Here is a 23,155-nt window from a genome sequence, read left to right as displayed (position 1 = left end):
GGTATGTGCTGTGCTTGAATTTTCAATACCTAAAAGAAATGAGGCAAAAAATAATTTTTCTTAACATCTGTTTACACATATACATAGTAACAGTCATCCTTCAACCTTAAAAAATAAGTCCATCTAGTTCAAGCCATAGCCTAACATGCTGATCCAGAGGAAGGCAAAAAAAAACCATGTGGCAAACACTAAGCTCCACATTGGGGAAAAAAATTCCTTCCTGACTCCATACGACAATCAGACTAGTTCCCTGGATCAACGCCCTATCAAGGAATCTAGTATACAGTGCTGTGCAAATTAATTGGGACAAAGCCAAAAAAACCCATATTTTTGAATATTTAATAATAAAATGTTATAATGCACTGTTACATACAAATTATAGTAAGAAATATGTCCTCCTTTAGCAGATATGAGATTTTCAATGCGTTTTGGCATTGATTCTACCAAGTTTTTGCATAAATTCTTCCATTCTTCATCATGGAACCACACTTGTATGGCACTGTTTATCATGCGTTCTTTGGTTGTACAGTCCATTTTGCCAAGACGTCTCTTCACAATGCTCCACAAATTTTCTATAAGATTTAAGTCTGGTGAATTGCCAGGCCAGTCCAGCACTTTTACTTTATTTTCTTCCAGGAATTTCTTCACACACTTGGAATTGTGGCATGGAGAAAAAGTACACTAAACCACTCCTCACAGAAACAAGCTCTCAACTGAAGCTGAGGGGGCAGCTAGCTGTTATTTTCTGACTAAAACCAGTCAAACCACATTTTGTTACTCACGGTTGTACACTCACACCTGTTCAAAAAAGTTAAAACTGGTTTGAATCACTGACTGGTAACCAACTTACGATTTTACTTAAAAAATGCTTTGTCCCAATTAATTTGCACAGCACTGTATATAATCTGTAATATTATACTTATTAAGAAAGGCATCCATGCCCTTCTTAAATGTTAGTAGTGAATCCCTCATTACAACATCATGCGGCAGAGAGTTCCATAGTCTCACTGCTCTTACAGTAAAGAATCCACGTCTGTGATTATCATTAAACCTTCTTTCCTCCAGATGTAGAAGATGCCCCCTTGTCCCCGTCTCAGGCCTCAGAGTAAAAAGATCAGTAGAAAGGTCTTTGTACTGTCCCCTCATATACTTGTACATAGTAATAAGATCACCCCTAAGCCTTCGTTTTTCCAAACTAAATAACCCCGAGTGAAATTGATAAGAAAGTGTGTGTCATATGCGAGTGTACTTGAGAAACACTTACTAGAAAGTCACTGGATCTCTGTTTTGTCTTTCTCCAAGAGCTTCTTGGTCCTGACACATGTTCCATTGATCAAAGCATGAGAGAAGTTCCTGCAGACAAACCCTGAAAAACATAATGCGAGTCAGTTCTGACCAGATTGTCATCTACTTTTCTCAGAACGTCTACTTCTACTTCTCTTAACGTGAGAAAATGGCTGTGGATTTTTAACATTTCTTTTACTTTGTTAGTCCCCTTAGGCAACTTGAAACTGAACGTTAGATCACTTGTCTATATTCAAAAGTACTTTTGCATTGCTACATATAAAATCACTATTGCCTGTGAAGCCCAACCACAGAATGACAGTGGCATGTGAAGAGAACCTAGTATGTCCATATCCTCAAACGCTATTGACGCACCCCCTGGGCAGCGGGGTACTCGCCAACCGGGCCTTGATGGATTTGGGGGATGTCACAGTGGCTGGCCCATTCCGTGACCCAGGGTGGTCAGTCCAAAAATAAAAGGGGGGATAAAAATGTAAACCAAAAAGGGGAAGTAGGGTAGGTTTGTAAATGTTCGTGACGCCACCCGTGGTACCCGGTAATGACTACTGGCGCTGTGACAGTCCTCTGAGGCCGGTGTTCCGGGCAGCTTAGTTGGTGCTACTCTCCACGGGTAGAGTAGGCCTCAGGGCAGTGTAGATGTGATGTAGAGTGGTGGCGGGTGCTGTGCCGCTGTAGAAAGAACAGGCAGAGATAGCGGTTGAAGTCATCCGAGTCTTTACTCACTTTTTATCAGCTCAGAGCTTCTCTCTGCTGTCACACGGCGAGCTGCGGCCGCCAGGGTGGGGCTCAGCACTTTCCAGGTAGTTCAGGAGCACCTGCCAGGACCCCGCTCTAGTGTGTTCCTCTCTTGCTCAACTTCTCCCGCCGTGTGTTCCCCACTGAGTCCCGTACGGGTGCTGCAATCTCTCTATGGGCAACGTGTAGTTCCCGGACCGACTGGGCGCCCTTTTTGGTGACTTGTGGTGAGGCTGAGGCGTAAGGCTGGGTCCCTCTGGGTAAATTCAGATTAGGGCATACAGGTGGCGACTCCGCTCCATCCATATCACCCTGGGATCCACATAAGCCTCCGGATTCTTCCGACAGAGACGTGAAGTACAAAGTCAGATTGGGGACCGGTTACCCCTCTTGCGGCCGGGTCCCTCTGGCTAGGCCAGAATAAGGTATGCAGGTGGTGGCTCCGCTCTGTCCATATCCCCTGGGATCCTTTCGCCTGTGAATCTTGACTCCTCTGCTCCCCTCCTGGGCCTCCTACTCTCAGGACCCTGACCGAGACAGAGCCTACAGCAACTCTGCCCTGCTCCTCGTCTCGAGGCCTGAGACCGAGGACTGTGGACCCTCAGCTGGCTGCAGCGTTGTGCTGTCTACCGACCAACGACCCACAACCAAAGACAATGATACCAAGATGGCCTCCATATATATATGATCCAGCTAAGTGCTCAAAATAAATGCTTCCTCCACCCTCACTCACTACATGGTTCCCCCCAACTCCTCCATTCCGGCCCGGGGCGGCACTATGGTGCATATAGGCCCCCTTCAGAACTGGAGTGGTGTAGTGTTGAGTGTGTGTTTGGGGTCCTGTATGGTACTCCATCCTTACCTGTAAGAGGAGATATCACACCCTTAAGTGGGGTGCAATAACTCTGTGGCGACTGAGCCCGCAGGGGCGCCACATTATTGACCTGCAGTGCAGGTTAATAGTATAGAAAAGTGCCCAACCGCTGTACTGAACGTGCAGCTCATGGGAAAAAAATGGAATTTAAATCATTCCAAGAACCTTTACTGGCCTTCAGTCATACAGGTGTGTACAAAGCATCTACAATTGCAGCCCATAGCACTGCGAGTGGCTCCTGCAAGCACGTGTGACGCTCATAGCCCTCCCTGGGAAGATGGGGGGGTACTCGGAGCCGGGTCAGATGTTGGGGAATGTAGCCGTGGCCTGGACCCGTTCCGTGCCCAGGGCCGTCACATTAAAAGATTTAATGGGCTTTCAGGGTTGGTGTTAATCGAGTGGTTGTATTGACTACACCACCTGTGGTGCCTGGTGATTCTCCACCAGCTCTGCATTCAGTCCTCTGAAGCGGGATGTAGCGGCAGCAGAAGATGGTACTACTCTCCACAGGCGGAGCAGGGCCTCAGGGCAGAGAGGACAAGAGGATGGGAGCTGTTGTGGAAGATGTTGTGCGGTGTAGTGCGGTGCCGCGTTGCAATAAGAAACCGGAGGCCATAGGGGTAGTCTTCCAAGCTTTACTCACGGTAGAATGCTCAGCTGCAAGGCTTCTCCCTGCTCCTCACGGCACGCTGCGGCCACCAGGACCGGGGGTCCGACAACCTCCGGGTAGTTCAGGTGCTTTGGTCAGGACCCCGCACCAGAGTGTTCCTAGACTTTCCCACTAGGTCCTCTCCTGTCCGTTTGTGGTGCGTGTACTAAGGCCGGGTCTCCCTCTGGACTATGCACAGAACAAGGGTACGGGTGGCGACTCCGCTCCGTTACCCGGTGGGATCCACTGAGCCTCCGGGCTTCTCTGACTAAGACTTGTAATGACAGAGTCAGATATCGGGGACCGGTACCCCTTTTGCAGCAGGAATCCCTCAGACTAGGCCAGAATAGTGAGGACAGGTGGCGTATACCGCTCTGTCTTCATCCCCCTGGGATCCTTTTGCCTGCGGAGCTATACTCCTCCGCTCCCCTCCAGACCTTCTTAAGTAAGGACCTTGACCGGGTAGAGACAGCCGTTAACTCTTGCCCGTTCCTCGACTCAAGGCCAGAGTTCGAGGACCGTGTCCCCATCAACTGCAGGTTCACACAGAAAGCCACGTTCAGCGATGAAGATCACAATCAAAGACCTTGAACTTAAGATGGCTGGCTATTAAATATGAATTTAGTACGTGTAACCTCTAAGTGTATCCTCCACCCTCACCCACTACTAGGTTCCCCCTTACTTTGGTTCCCCCATCTCCACTTATCCCGGCTGGGGCAGCACCCTGGTGCCTTAAAGCCCCCCTACAGGTGGGAGAGATGTAGTGTTGAATGCAGAGGTGGGGTCCTGACAGCTGCACCATCTTTACCTCGAAGGAGAGATACCACACCTCATTAAAGAGATGCAGTACCCCTTTGGCGACCGAACCCTCAGGGGCGCCACACACGCCCTGGCACTTTGACTGATAGCTGACTCTACAGTGATGCACTGCATCGCGAGAGGTCAAATTGCTAGGGTGTGCTTACAGCAGCCACTCGCATGTATGACTGAAAACCGGCAGTTCTTGTGATGAAGTCTATTTCTCTCTTCTCATCTCTCAAACAATCCTGCTATTACATATAGACGCTCAAAAAAATTAAAATATCTTCTGGTAAACAGCCACCTTGGGGGGCCAGCAGCTAAGGGTTTATTTGGATCCAAGGGCCCAAGCTGGGGCTGCCACCCATGTGGCTCTTGCGTGGCGTGCCTCAATATAGAGTCTACGAAAATCTTTACAAATTCAAATGGTACGAAGCAATATAAGATTACTCATACTATCACATGTACCACAGTTGGGGTGATCTACAGTGCAAAATGCCCTTGCAACAGAATATATGTAGGCCTTACATCAAGAGAACTCCGAAGAAGAACTAGAGAACGCGTCTTGGATATCAAGGCAGCAAAAGAAATTTACAATGTGGATGAGCTCAAGACATTACCGCGTCACTTTATGAAGTTTCATAACAGTGACCCTTCTGGTCTCCAGTTGAGTGGTTTTGATAGGGTCTACCCAGGCACTAGAGGAGGTAACTGGAAAAAAATCCTGGCACAGAAGGAGGCAAGGTGGATCACTGTGGTGAACACCTTAACCCTCCATGGTCTCAATGAGACAAATAGTTTTGTTTCATTTCTTTAATATTGTTGGGTGGTTCCTAGTGGAGTGCATTGTATTATGGTCATTTTACTTTTAATCTTATTTTAATTGTTTTTATTCGTTTATACTTACGTTTTCTTCTTTCCTTCTCTTCTTAGTTCTTTCGCCTGACGTTTGCTATTTTTCAGAGTTGGTCATCTTCTTGAGCGTCATCATCACCAGTGCATTTGAACCTCTTTTTATATTTTAAAGAATTTAAATATCTTCTAGTAATATATGTATAATGTCATGCATTTATGTGCCCCATGCCTTTTTGTTATATAAATATATTTTTCATCTCATCATATTTTTCACTATATATTCACTAGCACAATTGCACTGTATGGGTCATATTATATGATAGGTGTCACACTATCTATCATATATCATAGATATATAATTTTTTCATATGATATATATTCTCCTATAACATTTTCACGTTATTATCTCATATACGTCCCTGGTATCCTGTTATTAATTTCCAGGGCAGGTCCTTGTTAGCTAGTGGACTGAAAAAAAGGTAATTAGCTCATATCACCTGATACTCACAGGAATCCCAGGCTCACGGATTAGTGTCCAGCATACACTTGTAAGGATATATAGAAAAAGTAAAATCCGGTGCCACAAGCGATAAATCCTTTATTCCAAAAATTAAAAATCACATGTCCCTAGGAGGGGAACAACTGGACGCGTTTCGAGGACACAGCCCCTTAATCGTCAGTATACAAATGAATTAAAAAACAACACATTTATAATAAAAACTGTGACCACCCCTAAGCATGTGTGATAGATTAGTATACACATTAGGATATTAACTCCTACTTAGACAAGATTTGCGTGCAACAAATTCTCATAGAATATACAGACAGAGTTAGGGGGAAAAAAAAACAAAAAAAAAACTTTTATGTAAATAATTTGCCATATAGATGCACAGAACAGAATATGCATATAATATTATAAATGCAAGTATATATATATATAATTCAATAAAAAAACATTAAATCTGATCTATAATTCATACCTTGCGGTATCCGTGCATTTAATTTCAATATCCACAATTTTTCTTTGTTATGGAGCATTTTCTCCCAATTACCGCCACGATGGGGACGTGGTACTCTCTCTATGCCTGTAATATTTAATGTACTTATATTGCCCGCATGTACCTCTCTGAAATGTTTGGAGAGACCTGATAACCTGATGGATTTTGAGGCAGGATTTGCTCCTGTAATATGTTCTGATATTCTTGCCTTAAGGGCTCTGGTAGTGCGGCCTATAGAATATTCTGAACAGCTGGCACAAGTTGCCATATAGACAACATGGGAGGTGTTACAATTTATATAAGACTCTATGTCATATTTTCTACCTGTATGTAAATCAGAGAAACTTGAACCCATAGCGACATATTTGCACATACAGCATCTATTTTCACCACATTTATACATGCCGACATATTTCAGCCAGGTGGGACTTTGTACTTTATTATCCAAAAAAACGCTGGGTGACAACATATTGCGTAGATCCTGACCTTTCCTTGAAACCACCCTACAGCCTGCTTCCAATATATTAGACAATTTGTCATCCTGATATAATATGGGTAAGTGACTTGGAAATATCCAATTTTGCTACATCCAACGAAAGTTATTATCCCATTGCGGCGAGGATACCAGCTATGGATTCCTTTCAAGCCGCAATGGAAAGGGATCTAAATAATCTCTTGGATGATGGAAAATTGAGAGTATCAAATAATCTTTCCAAAAGGGAAAGGGAAGCAATAATTTCCCTAAGGGCTAATTCTACCATTGTCATTAGACCTTCAGACAAGGGGGGTTCGGTGGTGATTCTGGATTCAGGATTATATAAAAAATTGGTAGAGGATATATTATCTGATTCCACCACCTACCGCCCCTTAGTCTCTGATCCCACAAAGAATTTTACTATAAAATTAAACAGGCTACTGGAGGAAGGAGTAGCTCTTGGAGCCATTGATTCCAAAATGAAGGAATTTTTGTCTCCAGATCAGCCTGTTATTCCGATTTTTCATGCCCTCCCTAAGACGCATAAGTCAGTGTTTCCACCTCCCCTGAGGCCAATCGTGGCGGGTATACATTCCCTCCATGAGAGACTTTCAGGGTGGGTGGATTCCAGATTGCGTGTCTTACTGGAGGGATCACCAGGTATGATAAAAGATACTCAGCATTTAATGCAGGCCATTAATCTTATGTCTTGGCAGGAGGACTGTAATTGGATAACATGTGATGTTGTCCAGTTGTATTCCTCAATACCTCACGATAAGGCATTGAGGGTTGTGCAATATTTTTTGAATCTAACTGACATTTTTACTGATGGTGTCAAGGAATTTTTGCTTTTGAGTTTGGAATTTCTTTTGAAGAGTAATTTTTTCATCTTCAATGATAAATTTTACTTACAGCTTTGCGGTTGTCCGATGGGCTCTAAGTTTTCCCCTTCACTGGCCAATGTTTATATGAAAAGATGGGAGGAAGAATATATTTTCAATGAATGTTGTCCATATAGGAACAATATTCGGTGGTGCGGGAGATTCATTGATGACATGATCCTCATATGGGGTCTGTCATCGGGGTCTCCCGCACCACCTGTTACTGAATTTCTAAATTATCTGGAGAATAACAACTACAATTTGAAATTCACTATGGAGATTCACAAGGAGTCCACTCCGTTTTTGGATGTCGTATTGACTGGTTGTGTGAGTACAGGGAAAATTGCCTCTAAACTTTACCGCAAGCCCCTTAGCGGCAATTCTCTCTTGAGAGCTGAAAGCAGCCACCCAAAACATGTTATAAAAAATTTACCAGTGGGTGAGTTCATTAGAGCTAGACGCAATTGCAGTGAACAAGAGTGTTTTGAGGAGGAAACTAAAACCATGTCAGCGAGACTGAGGTCTAGGGGATATAAAAAATGGATGATCGATAGGGCTATATCTATAGCTATATCTAAAGATAGAGAAGGTTTGTTGACACAATCAGTAAAACATAGTTCCAATAAGGCTAAATCTTCATTAACTTTCTCTACGCCATATAGTGATCATTTTTACAACATTAAACAAATCTTTCTCAAGAACTTACCCATATTATATCAGGATGACAAATTGTCTAATATATTGGAAGCAGGCTGTAGGGTGGTTTCAAGGAAAGGTCAGGATCTACGCAATATGTTGTCACCCAGCGTATTTTTGGATAATAAAGTACAAAGTCCCACCTGGCTGAAATATGTCGGCATGTATAAATGTGGTGAAAATAGATGCTGTATGTGCAAATATGTCGCTATGGGTTCAAGTTTCTCTGATTTACATACAGGTAGAAAATATGACATAGAGTCTTATATACATTGTAACACCTCCCATGTTGTCTATATGGCAACTTGTGCCAGCTGTTCAGAATATTCTATAGGCCGCACTACCAGAGCCCTTAAGGCAAGAATATCAGAACATATTACAGGAGCAAATCCTGCCTCAAAATCCATCAGGTTATCAGGTCTCTCCAAACATTTCAGAGAGGTACATGCGGGCAATATAAGTACATTAAATATTACAGGCATAGAGAGAGTACCACGTCCCCATCGTGGCGGTAATTGGGAAAAAATGCTCCATAACAAAGAAAAATTGTGGATATTGAAATGAAATGCACGGATACCGCAAGGTATGAATTATAGATCAGATTTAATGTTTTTTTATTGAATTATATATATATATACTTGCATTTATAATATTATATGCATATTCTGTTCTGTGCATCTATATGGCAAATTATTTACAAAAAAGTTTTTTTTTTGTTTTTTTTTCCCCCTAAGTCTGTCTGTATATTCTATGAGAATTTGTTGCACGCAAATCTTGTCTAAGTAGGAGTTAATATCCTAATGTGTATACTAATCTATCACACATGCTTAGGGGTGGTCACAGTTTTTATTATAAATGTGTTGTTTTTTAATTCATTTGTATACTGACGATTAAGGGGCTGTGTCCTCGAAACGCGTCCAGTTGTTCCCCTCCTAGGGACATGTGATTTTTAATTTTTGGAATAAAGGATTTATCGCTTGTGGCACCGGATTTTACTTTTTCTATATATCTTTACAAGTTTATGCTGGACACTAATCCGTGAGCCTGGGATTCCTGTGAGTTTCAGGTGATATGAGCTAATTACCTTTTTTTCAGTCCACTAGCTAACAAGGACCTGCCCTGGAAATTAATAACAGGATACCAGGGACGTATATGAGATAATAACGTGAAAATGTTATAGGAGAATATATATCATATGAAAAAATTATATATCTATGATATATGATGGATAGTGTGACACCTATCATATAATATGACCCATACAGTGCAATTGTGCTAGTGAATATATAGTGAAAAATATGATGAGATGAAAAATATATTTATATAACAAAAAGGCATGGGGCACATAAATGCATGACATTATACATATATTACTAGAAGATATTTAAATTCTTTAAAATATAAAAAGAGGTTCAAATGCACTGGTGATGATGACGCTCAAGAAGATGACCAACTCTGAAAAATAGCAAACGTCAGGCGAAAGAACTAAGAAGAGAAGGAAAGAAGAAAACGTAAGTATAAACGAATAAAAACAATTAAAATAAGATTAAAAGTAAAATGACCATAATACAATGCACTCCACTAGGAACCACCCAACAATATTAAAGAAATGAAACAAAACTATTTGTCTCATTGAGACCATGGAGGGTTAAGGTGTTCAACACAGTGATCCCCCTTGCCTCCTTCTGTGCCAGGATTTTTTTCCAGTTACCTCCTCTAGTGCCTGGGTAGACCCTATCAAAACCACTCAACTGGAGACCAGAAGGGTCACTGTTATGAAACTTCATAAAGTGACGCGGTAATGTCTTGAGCTCATCCACATTGTAAATTTCTTTTGCTGCCTTGATATCCAAGACGCGTTCTCTAGTTCTTCTTCGGAGTTCTCTTGATGTAAGGCCTACATATATTCTGTTGCAAGGGCATTTTGCACTGTAGATCACCCCAACTGTGGTACATGTGATGGTATGAGTAATCTTATATTGCTTCGTACCATTTGAATTTGTAAAGATTTTCGTAGACTCTATATTGAGGCACGCCACGCAAGAGCCACATGGGTGGCAGCCCCAGCTTGGGCCCTTGGATCCAAATAAACCCTTAGCTGCTGGCCCCCCAAGGTGGCTGTTTACCAGAAGATATTTTAATTTTTTTGAGCGTCTATATGTAATAGCAGGATTGTTTGAGAGATGAGAAGAGAGAAATAGACTTCATCACAAGAACTGCCGGTTTTCAGTCATACATGCGAGTGGCTGCTGTAAGCACACCCTAGCAATTTGACCTCTCGCGATGCAGTGCATCACTGTAGAGTCAGCTATCAGTCAAAGTGCCAGGGCGTGTGTGGCGCCCCTGAGGGTTCGGTCGCCAAAGGGGTACTGCATCTCTTTAATGAGGTGTGGTATCTCTCCTTCGAGGTAAAGATGGTGCAGCTGTCAGGACCCCACCTCTGCATTCAACACTACATCTCTCCCACCTGTAGGGGGGCTTTAAGGCACCAGGGTGCTGCCCCAGCCGGGATAAGTGGAGATGGGGGAACCAAAGTAAGGGGGAACCTAGTAGTGGGTGAGGGTGGAGGATACACTTAGAGGTTACACGTACTAAATTCATATTTAATAGCCAGCCATCTTAAGTTCAAGGTCTTTGATTGTGATCTTCATCGCTGAACGTGGCTTTCTGTGTGAACCTGCAGTTGATGGGGACACGGTCCTCGAACTCTGGCCTTGAGTCGAGGAACGGGCAAGAGTTAACGGCTGTCTCTACCCGGTCAAGGTCCTTACTTAAGAAGGTCTGGAGGGGAGCGGAGGAGTATAGCTCCGCAGGCAAAAGGATCCCAGGGGGATGAAGACAGAGCGGTATACGCCACCTGTCCTCACTATTCTGGCCTAGTCTGAGGGATTCCTGCTGCAAAAGGGGTACCGGTCCCCGATATCTGACTCTGTCATTACAAGTCTTAGTCAGAGAAGCCCGGAGGCTCAGTGGATCCCACCGGGTAACGGAGCGGAGTCGCCACCCGTACCCTTGTTCTGTGCATAGTCCAGAGGGAGACCCGGCCTTAGTACACGCACCACAAACGGACAGGAGAGGACCTAGTGGGAAAGTCTAGGAACACTCTGGTGCGGGGTCCTGACCAAAGCACCTGAACTACCCGGAGGTTGTCGGACCCCCGGTCCTGGTGGCCGCAGCGTGCCGTGAGGAGCAGGGAGAAGCCTTGCAGCTGAGCATTCTACCGTGAGTAAAGCTTGGAAGACTACCCCTATGGCCTCCGGTTTCTTATTGCAACGCGGCACCGCACTACACCGCACAACATCTTCCACAACAGCTCCCATCCTCTTGTCCTCTCTGCCCTGAGGCCCTGCTCCGCCTGTGGAGAGTAGTACCATCTTCTGCTGCCGCTACATCCCGCTTCAGAGGACTGAATGCAGAGCTGGTGGAGAATCACCAGGCACCACAGGTGGTGTAGTCAATACAACCACTCGATTAACACCAACCCTGAAAGCCCATTAAATCTTTTAATGTGACGGCCCTGGGCACGGAACGGGTCCAGGCCACGGCTACATTCCCCAACATCTGACCCGGCTCCGAGTACCCCCCCATCTTCCCAGGGAGGGCTATGAGCGTCACACGTGCTTGCAGGAGCCACTCGCAGTGCTATGGGCTGCAATTGTAGATGCTTTGTACACACCTGTATGACTGAAGGCCAGTAAAGGTTCTTGGAATGATTTAAATTCCATTTTTTTCCCATGAGCTGCACGTTCAGTACAGCGGTTGGGCACTTTTCTATACTATTAACCTGCACTGCAGGTCAATAATGTGGCGCCCCTGCGGGCTCAGTCGCCACAGAGTTATTGCACCCCACTTAAGGGTGTGATATCTCCTCTTCCAGGTAAGGATGGAGTACCATACAGGACCCCAAACACACACTCAACACTACACCACTCCAGTTCTGAAGGGGGCCTATATGCACCATAGTGCCGCCCCGGGCCGGAATGGAGGAGTTGGGGGGAACCATGTAGTGAGTGAGGGTGGAGGAAGCATTTATTTTGAGCACTTAGCTGGATCATATATATATGGAGGCCATCTTGGTATCATTGTCTTTGGTTGTGGGTCGTTGGTCGGTAGACAGCACAACGCTGCAGCCAGCTGAGGGTCCACAGTCCTCGGTCTCAGGCCTCGAGACGAGGAGCAGGGCAGAGTTGCTGTAGGCTCTGTCTCGGTCAGGGTCCTGAGAGTAGGAGGCCCAGGAGGGGAGCAGAGGAGTCAAGATTCACAGGCGAAAGGATCCCAGGGGATATGGACAGAGCGGAGCCACCACCTGCATACCTTATTCTGGCCTAGCCAGAGGGACCCGGCCGCAAGAGGGGTAACCGGTCCCCAATCTGACTTTGTACTTCACGTCTCTGTCGGAAGAATCCGGAGGCTTATGTGGATCCCAGGGGGATATGGATGGAGCGGAGTCGCCACCTGTATGCCCTAATCTGAATTTACCCAGAGGGACCCAGCCTTACGCCTCAGCCTCACCACAAGTCACCAAAAAGGGCGCCCAGTCGGTCCGGGAACTACACGTTGCCCATAGAGAGATTGCAGCACCCGTACGGGACTCAGTGGGGAACACACGGCGGGAGAAGTTGAGCAAGAGAGGAACACACTAGAGCGGGGTCCTGGCAGGTGCTCCTGAACTACCTGGAAAGTGCTGAGCCCCACCCTGGCGGCCGCAGCTCGCCGTGTGACAGCAGAGAGAAGCTCTGAGCTGATAAAAAGTGAGTAAAGACTCGGATGACTTCAACCGCTATCTCTGCCTGTTCTTTCTACAGCGGCACAGCACCCGCCACCACTCTACATCACATCTACACTGCCCTGAGGCCTACTCTACCCGTGGAGAGTAGCACCAACTAAGCTGCCCGGAACACCGGCCTCAGAGGACTGTCACAGCGCCAGTAGTCATTACCGGGTACCACGGGTGGCGTCACGAACATTTACAAACCTACCCTACTTCCCCTTTTTGGTTTACATTTTTATCCCCCCTTTTATTTTTGGACTGACCACCCTGGGTCACGGAATGGGCCAGCCACTGTGACATCCCCCAAATCCATCAAGGCCCGGTTGGCGAGTACCCCGCTGCCCAGGGGGTGCGTCAATAGCGTTTGAGGATATGGACATACTAGGTTCTCTTCACATGCCACTGTCATTCTGTGGTTGGGCTTCACAGGCAATAGTGATTTTATATGTAGCAATGCAAAAGTACTTTTGAATATAGACAAGTGATCTAACGTTCAGTTTCAAGTTGCCTAAGGGGACTAACAAAGTAAAAGAAATGTTAAAAATCCACAGCCATTTTCTCACGTTAAGAGAAGTAGAAGTAGACGTTCTGAGAAAAGTAGATGACAATCTGGTCAGAAGTGACTCGCATTATGTTTTTCAGGGTTTGTCTGCAGGAACTTCTCTCATGCTTTGATCAATGGAACATGTGTCAGGACCAAGAAGCTCTTGGAGAAAGACAAAACAGAGATCCAGTGACTTTCTAGTAAGTGTTTCTCAAGTACACTCGCATATGACACACACTTTCTTATCAATTTCACTCGGGGTTATTTAGTTTGGAAAAACGAAGGCTTAGGGGTGATCTTATTACTATGTACAAGTATATGAGGGGACAGTACAAAGACCTTTCTACTGATCTTTTTACTCTGAGGCCTGAGACGGGGACAAGGGGGCATCTTCTACATCTGGAGGAAAGAAGGTTTAATGATAATCACAGACGTGGATTCTTTACTGTAAGAGCAGTGAGACTATGGAACTCTCTGCCGCATGATGTTGTAATGAGGGATTCACTACTAACATTTAAGAAGGGCATGGATGCCTTTCTTAATAAGTATAATATTACAGATTATATACAGTGCTGTGCAAATTAATTGGGACAAAGCATTTTTTAAGTAAAATCGTAAGTTGGTTACCAGTCAGTGATTCAAACCAGTTTTAACTTTTTTGAACAGGTGTGAGTGTACAACCGTGAGTAACAAAATGTGGTTTGACTGGTTTTAGTCAGAAAATAACAGCTAGCTGCCCCCTCAGCTTCAGTTGAGAGCTTGTTTCTGTGAGGAGTGGTTTAGTGTACTTTTTCTCCATGCCACAATTCCAAGTGTGTGAAGAAATTCCTGGAAGAAAATAAAGTAAAAGTGCTGGACTGGCCTGGCAATTCACCAGACTTAAATCTTATAGAAAATTTGTGGAGCATTGTGAAGAGACGTCTTGGCAAAATGGACTGTACAACCAAAGAACGCATGATAAACAGTGCCATACAAGTGTGGTTCCATGATGAAGAATGGAAGAATTTATGCAAAAACTTGGTAGAATCAATGCCAAAACGCATTGAAAATCTCATATCTGCTAAAGGAGGACATATTTCTTACTATAATTTGTATGTAACAGTGCATTATAACATTTTATTATTAAATATTCAAAAATATGGGTTTTTTTGGCTTTGTCCCAATTAATTTGCACAGCACTGTATACTAGATTCCTTGATAGGGCGTTGATCCAGGGAACTAGTCTGATTGTCGTATGGAGTCAGGAAGGAATTTTTTTCCCCAATGTGGAGCTTAGTGTTTGCCACATGGTTTTTTTTTGCCTTCCTCTGGATCAGCATGTTAGGCTATGGCTTGAACTAGATGGACTTATTTTTTAAGGTTGAAGGATGACTGTTACTATGTATATGTGTAAACAGATGTTAAGAAAAATTATTTTTTGCCTCATTTCTTTTAGGTATTGAAAATTCAAGCACAGCACATACCATCGTGTGTTTCCTCTTCAAAGTACCAGCCAAACTGTAAGTTACTCACAAAACACACAGACTGACACAGCAGCCATTTTTAGTTTTTACAATTACTTGAAAACTTTATGCCAATTTCCCCTTCAACTAAGGGGGCATTTACTTTTTTCCCTGTATGATGTTACCCAATAATGTGCAGGAGGTGTCAGGCAGAGGATAAAGCGCACAATCGCAGAGGATATGAGAGCTGGCTTTCTCTGTATATAATACTCATGTCTAACTAGTTAAAAAAAAAATCTGCCTTCTATTGATTGCTGTGCAGTGGTGTATGATTCTATATACTGCTCTGCATCCATCCCAGGCTTTGGGGAATAACTTTCAGGCACCTGGGCTAAATGTTGAGCGCTGTTTGTTACAAGTGCTGATGGCACATTACAGTTCTTGTCTCACAGCAGCAGGACACTACTGAGATGAGAGCTGCAGTGTCCGATCAGCACGTGTCACATACAGCGCTCAGCATCTACCTCAGGTACCAGGGCTTTATTCCACACAGCCTGAGATAGATGCAGAGCAGTATATGGAATCACACACCTCTGCTCTCCTCCGCCTGCACAGTAATCACTGATAGTGACAGTTTTGTCACCTGGTTAAAGCCCCACTCCAGGGTTTGTTTTCTTTTATTTCAGCGCTGGAGTGGTGCAACTAAACTGGTGGTTCCTTAACCCTATTATTATACTTACTAGCCACTGTCTTCAGCTCTTCCCAGCGCCGCTTCAGTCCCACAGCCATGTTTTGACTGCAACTTTGGACTGACCTGAAGTAATGGTCAGAAGCTCTCAGTGTAAGTGTGGGGGCCTGTTGCTGGCCTTGCTCTGGATCTCATGGGCTTAAATTGAGTTATGACTTCCTGATAGGCCGGCAAACACTGGAGCAAGCCGGCAGGTCACAAACTGCTGGAGAACGTCAGGAGCCTCACGGAATACAGATGAAGATGCCGGTTGGTAAGGATGAGACTAGGGGCAGGGAACTTAGATTAGTGGCTCTACTCCAGTGTCGTAATACAAAAAAACTGCAGTATTGCTTTAAACATGAGTCTTATATTACTCAGAAAAGGTGAGGTCTTCCCTTAATCTGTTGGTTTTTCTTTTTTTTTCCTTCATGCCTCCAGTTTGGTTGGTCAACCTCATACAGGGGAAATGGGTGACACTTCCAGAGACAAATCTTTACTAACATCCCTTGGTTAAAGTTCAAATTAACCTATTAAATGTAGCAAGTAACATACCCCAAAACTATCTGGTATGCTGGAGCTTAGGCTTAGTGAGAGGATACTTTGCTTCTACAGTTTATGGTTCTGACAGCTTTTGAAAAATATATATTTATTTATTGTTATGCATTTGACACTTTTAGATATAGTGACTGATGTTTCTGTTGTAATGGAAGTGTTATATTGTTAATGTTTTCTACTGTATTCTGTGTTTGTTGCACTATTGATATGAAAACCTTGTGAAAATTGGCAAGAGACTTGATTACATATTAAAGTTGGTCTGTTCAATACTATGGGTAAAGTATTTTTTTTAACTGAAGGTAAATTTTAGATTAATGGATGTTTTTTAGGTTAGTTTCACTCGGCAGCTATTTTTTTCAATAATAATGTTTCAGGTATATGGTGACCTCTGACCCGTCACGTGGGGGGGCCACGCGGGGCCCTGGCTATCCTTAATACACCCCTGATACCCAGGTCAGACTACATGCTGCACTGGAATTATTTTAGAAGGATGGGTGCGGTAATCATCACCATACTCCCACATGTCATTTACTTTATATAGAAGAATTACTAATCACGATAAAGGATTCTTCATAGAATGTGTGGTATCTGTGTTGTCAGTTACCCGATTTGTTCTACTAGTGATGGTATTGAAAAACTGCCTTAACCTCCCTTTGGGCCTGGCAAGTTCACCATTGGCTGGGCCTTCTTGCTCTGCTCCTGCCGGGGATGTGTAGCACCCTGAGGATTCGGCTGCTACAGGGGTATTGCACCTCAACCCAGAGGTGTGATATTCCACTCCCGGGTAAGGATGGAGTGTGGACCTGAGCTCGGTAGGCTGCATGCACTACACACATCCCATTTCCGAGGGGCAGGCCGACGGTACTCCCACTTAGAAATGTGCAGGTACGACCGTGTCTGTCCCTGGCTGGAGTGGGAGGGGGGTGGAACATCCCAAGTAGTGTAGGGGCAGATAGGGGGAGCAGCCTGGGTAAAGTTAGGAGCTCATTGGGTGCTGGTCACCTGAGCTCACACATAGAGGGAGTATATAAGGTGGGCACCATCTTAGATCAGGGTCAGTCTGTCAGAGTAAGAAGCAGAGGTCCAGATGAGCCTGCAGAGAGAGAGTGGAGCAGAGAAGGAAAGACCCAGAGGGGAAAAAGAAAGGACTCTGAGAACCCAAATTCAATCCCCGGGTGAAGAGTCTGCAACAGGGTACCGGATCCCAAACTGGTGGGGGCAAAAGCACACCCTAGCCAGAGACCGGAGGCCGTGGGCAGCGTCTGCCACGGCCACCCACCACATCCACCCCGAAGGCAAACCACGTGGAGGGTCAGGGAACCCAAGGCCAAGGGTCTCCCAATAGAAGGCCCGAGGGAGCTGGACCTAGGTGGATCCCTGGTGGAGACGGCCAGAGGAAAGGACAGAAGGAGAGCTCAGGGTCACGCTCCGGACTTGTTTGGGGGTTGGCTGAATCCAGGACCTGGTGGACGCAGCACGGCTCGGGTGGTCACTTGAAGCTGGAGTGACCGGAACATCAGCAGTGAGTAAATACCCTAAACTGCACAACCCGACTCTGTCTTTAATTACCATCTACGCTGCACCACCACAACCCCCATCCTCTGCACCTGACCCCCTGAGGCTATACCCCTCCCGTTGGGGGTTATACTACCAAAAGCTGCACCAACACCATCAGCCTCAGCGGACCCTGCTGCAGCGGCGGCCATTGTGACCGCAATACAACGGGTGGCGTAGTCGACAATAAAGAACTTAATAACATCTGTAGGACTGCCACATACAACTGAGCTTGACACCCTGGGCACGGACCGGGTCACAGCCACTCGGCGACTACAACTCCCATCTGATCCGGCTCCGGGTATTCCCCCTAAAGAATATGGCCCAGGGGGCGCGTCAACTTTGGCGTAGTCGGCAGGATTACGTGCCCGCAACACCCGGGTACTGCGTGCCTGAAGAAAAGTGCAAGTTTACCTCAGAAAGAAGTCTCCTGCCGGTTCCGGAGGGTCCCCGCCATCGGACCCCATCACCAGTCGATTCCCGCCGGTTGTCCGCCATTAACAGCTTTTTCCCGCCATCTGCGGAGTTTCCCGCCACTGGGAAGCGGTTCCCGCCATTTCCAAGGATTTCCCGCCTTGGCAGTGCGGACGCCATTATGGGCGTGCCAGAAGATGGTAAGAGGCCGCCTCCCATCGTGGGCCAGGACCGAAAATGGCGCCAAAAGTGGAAACCGCCCCCACCAACAGAGACTGTGATGCTAGAGGTGTCGGTCAGCGTGAAAGAACAGCCCCTGGAGCTGACAATCACCAAGTTGCCCCGGGACCGCCCTCGAAGTGGGAGGAGACGAAAGAAAAGAGCAAAGATGGGTGTCGCATGGAGCAGTCTAGAGCGAGCGCACCCGGAGGCAAGAAGCCTGGAGAAGAGTATCGGAGGAGCTTACCCGGAGATGGCGAGAAAGCAGAGCAGCACCGGCCCGTTGGTCAGGAGCCTGCTAGAAACAGAGGAGAGAGAGCAGAGCAGCACCGGCCCGCTGGCCAGGAGCCTGCTGGAAACAGTGGAAGGAGAGCAGAGCAGCACCGACCCGTTGGTCAGGAGCCTGCTGGAAGCAACGACCCCACTAGGCCTAGTGGAGGTCCTCGCACAGCTTCCCCGAGACCGGGAGTGTGCGCAGACCGCGCTGGAGGGCCTCGCAAGGAGGATGGCCCGGGTGCAGCGAGAGACGTTGGCGGAGTGGAGCCGTGAGATGGCCCAGCAGACCGAGACCCGTCAGCGGAGCACGCCACCCAAGACGAGGAGACAGACCGCCTCTGAGGATGGCGCGGGAGGACTGAAGGCCGGAGACGGCGCCGAGAAGGGAGCCGAACGAGTGGAGGCAGGTAAAGGGGACGTCTATACCCCAAACCGGGAAACCGCGTACCTGCCCCAGCTCCCCGTCGCAGAGCCCGAAGTCTATCCTGCTGTGCCCGTAACCGCCACGCCACTGCTGCAGACTAGGCCTCAACCGGAAGCCGCCGCCGCGACCCCTGTGACGCCATGCGCAATGACCCCGAGCGTGGCCAAGCAGGAAGTAACACAAGCCTGGTCGCAAGGCCTAGTACACCCGGGCGCCGCATCACCAACAGCGCCCCCTACCTCCGCGGAGCCCCCGGCCTGGTCACAGGGCCAAGTAGCCCAGGGCGCCGCCGTCCTAACGGTGCCCTTCACTTTCCAGATACCCCAGGCCTGGCCGCAAGGCCCTGGCAACCCGGGCGCTAACACCACCGCGCCCATAAGACCAAGAGTGCCGCATCTGGGAGAGGACCTGTTTACCCAACACACGTGCCCGGATGGGCAGCCTTTCATCTGGCCCCAGGAATATCATGAACTGGAACGGCAGAGGAAGGCTGGGGCCATGTGTGCGCTCCTGATCCCGGCTCCAAAGCCCGTAAAGAGGATCTCGCCCCCGCTAGAGGAGGCCCAATTTGAGTGGGACCCCACCGGAGAAGATCTCATGGGGTTCACTCAGGAGACTCGGGCAGCTGCAGCGGAGCGTGCTGAGTGCTGCCGCCAACAACTCGAGGTCTTCGAGAGGGAGCGGAGAGAAAGGCGGGTCCGGGAACAGCAAGCTCAAATAAAGAGCACGGAGCAGAAGAGCCGGGCCAGGAGAGACCCCCGTGCAGCGCATAGTCCCCGCACCATCGGGACTGTGATCAAGTTCAATCTGCAGCATGGGTGGGGCTTCATCCGAGACCACCGCACCCCAGGCGACGTCTTCGTGACCAGGAGAGACGTTGAGTCCCACCTACCGGAGGGGCACAGAGGTCGTGACCTTTATATCGGGGACGAGGTCACCTTTACCCGGCACAAGTGTGCCAAAGGACCCTACGCCCTCCATGTGCATCGCCTGACAGAGGCAGAGCTGAGGTGTGAGGAGGAAGAACAAGAGGACCCGGACGGGTCTGAAGCTAAAGGTAACCACAAAGAAAGAGCAGGAGGACGTCGTCGTTGAGTACGGCAGAGTAGAAAATGTATATAGTTACCCGTCGGGGTACCAAAGAAACTGTTGCTGATAATATAGTCCCCGTTGGGACCAGCATGTGTGAACTGTTTACCCGTTTATCCCTTAAATCCCACTGACCGAGGACTGAGAGCGGTCATTCCTCCCTTATACCTGACCGAGGACTGAGAGCGGCCAACTACCCCTGTATATAGTTGCGCGTCCTAAAGCGCTCCCTACTGGTTTTGCAGGAAAGCCACGAGTTCCAAAGACTGTCGCACTTTACCCGGTCACACGTTGCACAGTGACCGGAGGAGGAGCCAGAGGCGACGAGAATGTTATTTATATGAAAAGTTTTCTGATATATATATGATATTTTATATGTTTTTATTATGTTGTTTATATGAAAAAAATTTGTATGTTTTGTGGTGTTTTGTTCTTACAGCCCGAGGACGTGCTGTGATTTACCAGGGGGGAATGTAGCACCCTGAGGATTCGGCTGCTACAGGGGTATTGCACCTCAACCCAGAGGTGTGATATTCCACTCCCGGGTAAGGATGGAGTGTGGACCTGAGCTCGGTAGGCTGCATGCACTACACACATCCCATTTCCGAGGGGCAGGCCGACGGTACTCCCACTTAGAAATGTGCAGGTACGACCGTGTCTGTCCCTGGCTGGAGTGGGAGGGGGGTGGAACATCCCAAGTAGTGTAGGGGCAGATAGGGGGAGCAGCCTGGGTAAAGTTAGGAGCTCATTGGGTGCTGGTCACCTGAGCTCACACATAGAGGGAGTATATAAGGTGGGCACCATCTTAGATCAGGGTCAGTCTGTCAGAGTAAGAAGCAGAGGTCCAGATGAGCCTGCAGAGAGAGAGTGGAGCAGAGAAGGAAAGACCCAGAGGGGAAAAAGAAAGGACTCTGAGAACCCAAATTCAATCCCCGGGTGAAGAGTCGGCAACAGGGTACCGGATCCCAAACTGGTGGGGGCAAAAGCACACCCTAGCCAGAGACCGGAGGCCGTGGGCAGCGTCTGCCACGGCCACCCACCACATCCACCCCGAAGGCAAACCACGTGGAGGGTCAGGGAACCCAAGGCCAAGGGTCTCCCAATAGAAGGCCCGAGGGAGCTGGACCTAGGTGGATCCCTGGTGGAGACGGCCAGAGGAAAGGACAGAAGGAGAGCTCAGGGTCACGCTCCGGACTTGTTTGGGGGTTGGCTGAATCCAGGACCTGGTGGACGCAGCACGGCTCGGGTGGTCACTTGAAGCTGGAGTGACCGGAACATCAGCAGTGAGTAAATACCCTAAACTGCACAACCCGACTCTGTCTTTAATTACCATCTACGCTGCACCACCACAACCCCCATCCTCTGCACCTGACCCCCTGAGGCTATACCCCACCCGTTGGGGGTTATACTACCAAAAGCTGCACCAACACCATCAGCCTCAGCGGACCCTGCTGCAGCGGCGGCCATTGTGACCGCAATACAACGGGTGGCGTAGTCGACAATAAAGAACTTAATAACATCTGTAGGACTGCCACATACAACTGAGCTTGACACCCTGGGCACGGACCGGGTCACAGCCACTCGGCGACTACAACTCCCATCTGATCCGGCTCCGGGTATTCCCCCTAAAGAATATGGCCCGGGGGCGCGTCAGATGCTTCATCCGGGAATTGTTCTTGAGCTGGCTCTTCTGCAGCACTAGGCTCTTCTGCAGCACTTACAGATTCATCTTGCTGTGGTAGGGTCTTCTGGCTGTCGAAAGAAGTGGAGTACTGGGATTATGACTGCTCCTCCTATTTGAGGCCAATCTGCCAAGAAATCTCCTAAATCAGTATGGATTACTGCTTCTTCAGGTTCCTCCGGGGTGATGAGAGGCACTTCTTGGGGCTTTAGCAGTTCTGGACACAACTTCAGGTGGTCTCTAGATACCATTGCAGTTGTTCTTCCTTCATCTTTGCTAATCAAACACGTCTTCCTGTTATCAAACCTTGAATTCAACACAGTGTAGGGTTCTCTCTCCCACTGGTCATCAAGTTTGTGGTTTCTCCTTTTCCTTTTCAATACCACTTCTGGTGTGAAGGGTTCTGCTGGCGCACTCTTATTATAGTGGGCTTCCTGCTTGTCCCTCACCCTAGCGAGACTGTCTTCGACACAGGCTTGTACTCTTCTGTACTGCTCCTGTCTGGATGTGTCCCAGTCCTCAGTGGACATATCTGCTTCTGGTTCTACAACACCAAGCTCCAGGTCCATGGGCAACTTTCCTGGTCTTGCTCGCATGAGATATGCTGGAGTGCAATTGGTGGAACTCATAGGTATGTGATTGTACAGATCTACCAGGTCAGGTAGTAGGTCTGGCCACTGATTTCTCTCCTCAAGTGGTAAGGTCTTCAGCAGGTCGATGACAATGTTGTTCATCTTTTAACAGAGACCATTGGTTTCGGGGTGGTACGGTCTAGTTCTTATCTTCTTACACCCATACAAATGGCAGAACTCTTTGAACAACTCGGCCTCGAAGGCTGGGCCTTGGTCTGTCAGCACCTGCTCAGGGTATCCATGGGGTCTGCAGAAATATGCTTGGAACGTTTTTGCTGCTGTTTCTGCTGTCAGGTCTTTGACAGGGGCAACCACCAGGAACCTGGAGTAGTGATCCACTATGGTCAGGGCATAGGAGTACCCTGACCTACTGGGTGACAGCTTGACATGGTCCAGGGCCACGATCTCCAGGGGTCAAGTCATCTTGATGGGTTGCAGGGGCGCCTTCTGGCTGCTGTAGTCTTTTCTTCTGAGGCTACAGGGTCCACAGTCTCTGCACCACTTCTCAATGGAGCTGCGCATTCCCACCCAGTAGAATCGACACTTTAGCAGGGTTTC

The 23,155-nt window shown here is 47.4% G+C and overlaps 1 protein-coding gene across 1 annotated transcript in view; it reads right to left on the bottom strand.

Annotated features, from left to right (window-relative positions):
- Positions 1 to 9,659: 9,659 nt before the first annotated feature.
- The window catches only part of LOC141219319 (microtubule-associated serine/threonine-protein kinase 3-like), an 86,300-nt gene continuing 72,804 nt past the window's right edge, over positions 9,660 to 23,155 (bottom strand). Inside the window, exon 12 of the mRNA XM_073666082.1 lies at positions 9,660 to 9,751. Within this exon, the coding sequence (XP_073522183.1) occupies positions 9,660 to 9,751 (92 nt within the window). The remainder of the gene's footprint in view (positions 9,752 to 23,155) is intronic.

The sequence above is a fragment of the Phyllobates terribilis genome, unplaced genomic scaffold (assembly GCF_046119375.1).
Source record: "Phyllobates terribilis strain yellow unplaced genomic scaffold, ASM4611937v1 Scaffold_263__1_contigs__length_2631358, whole genome shotgun sequence".
In the NCBI taxonomy this organism is placed as follows: Eukaryota; Metazoa; Chordata; class Amphibia; order Anura; family Dendrobatidae; genus Phyllobates; species Phyllobates terribilis.
This window is presented reverse-complemented; position numbering and strand designations above follow the sequence as displayed.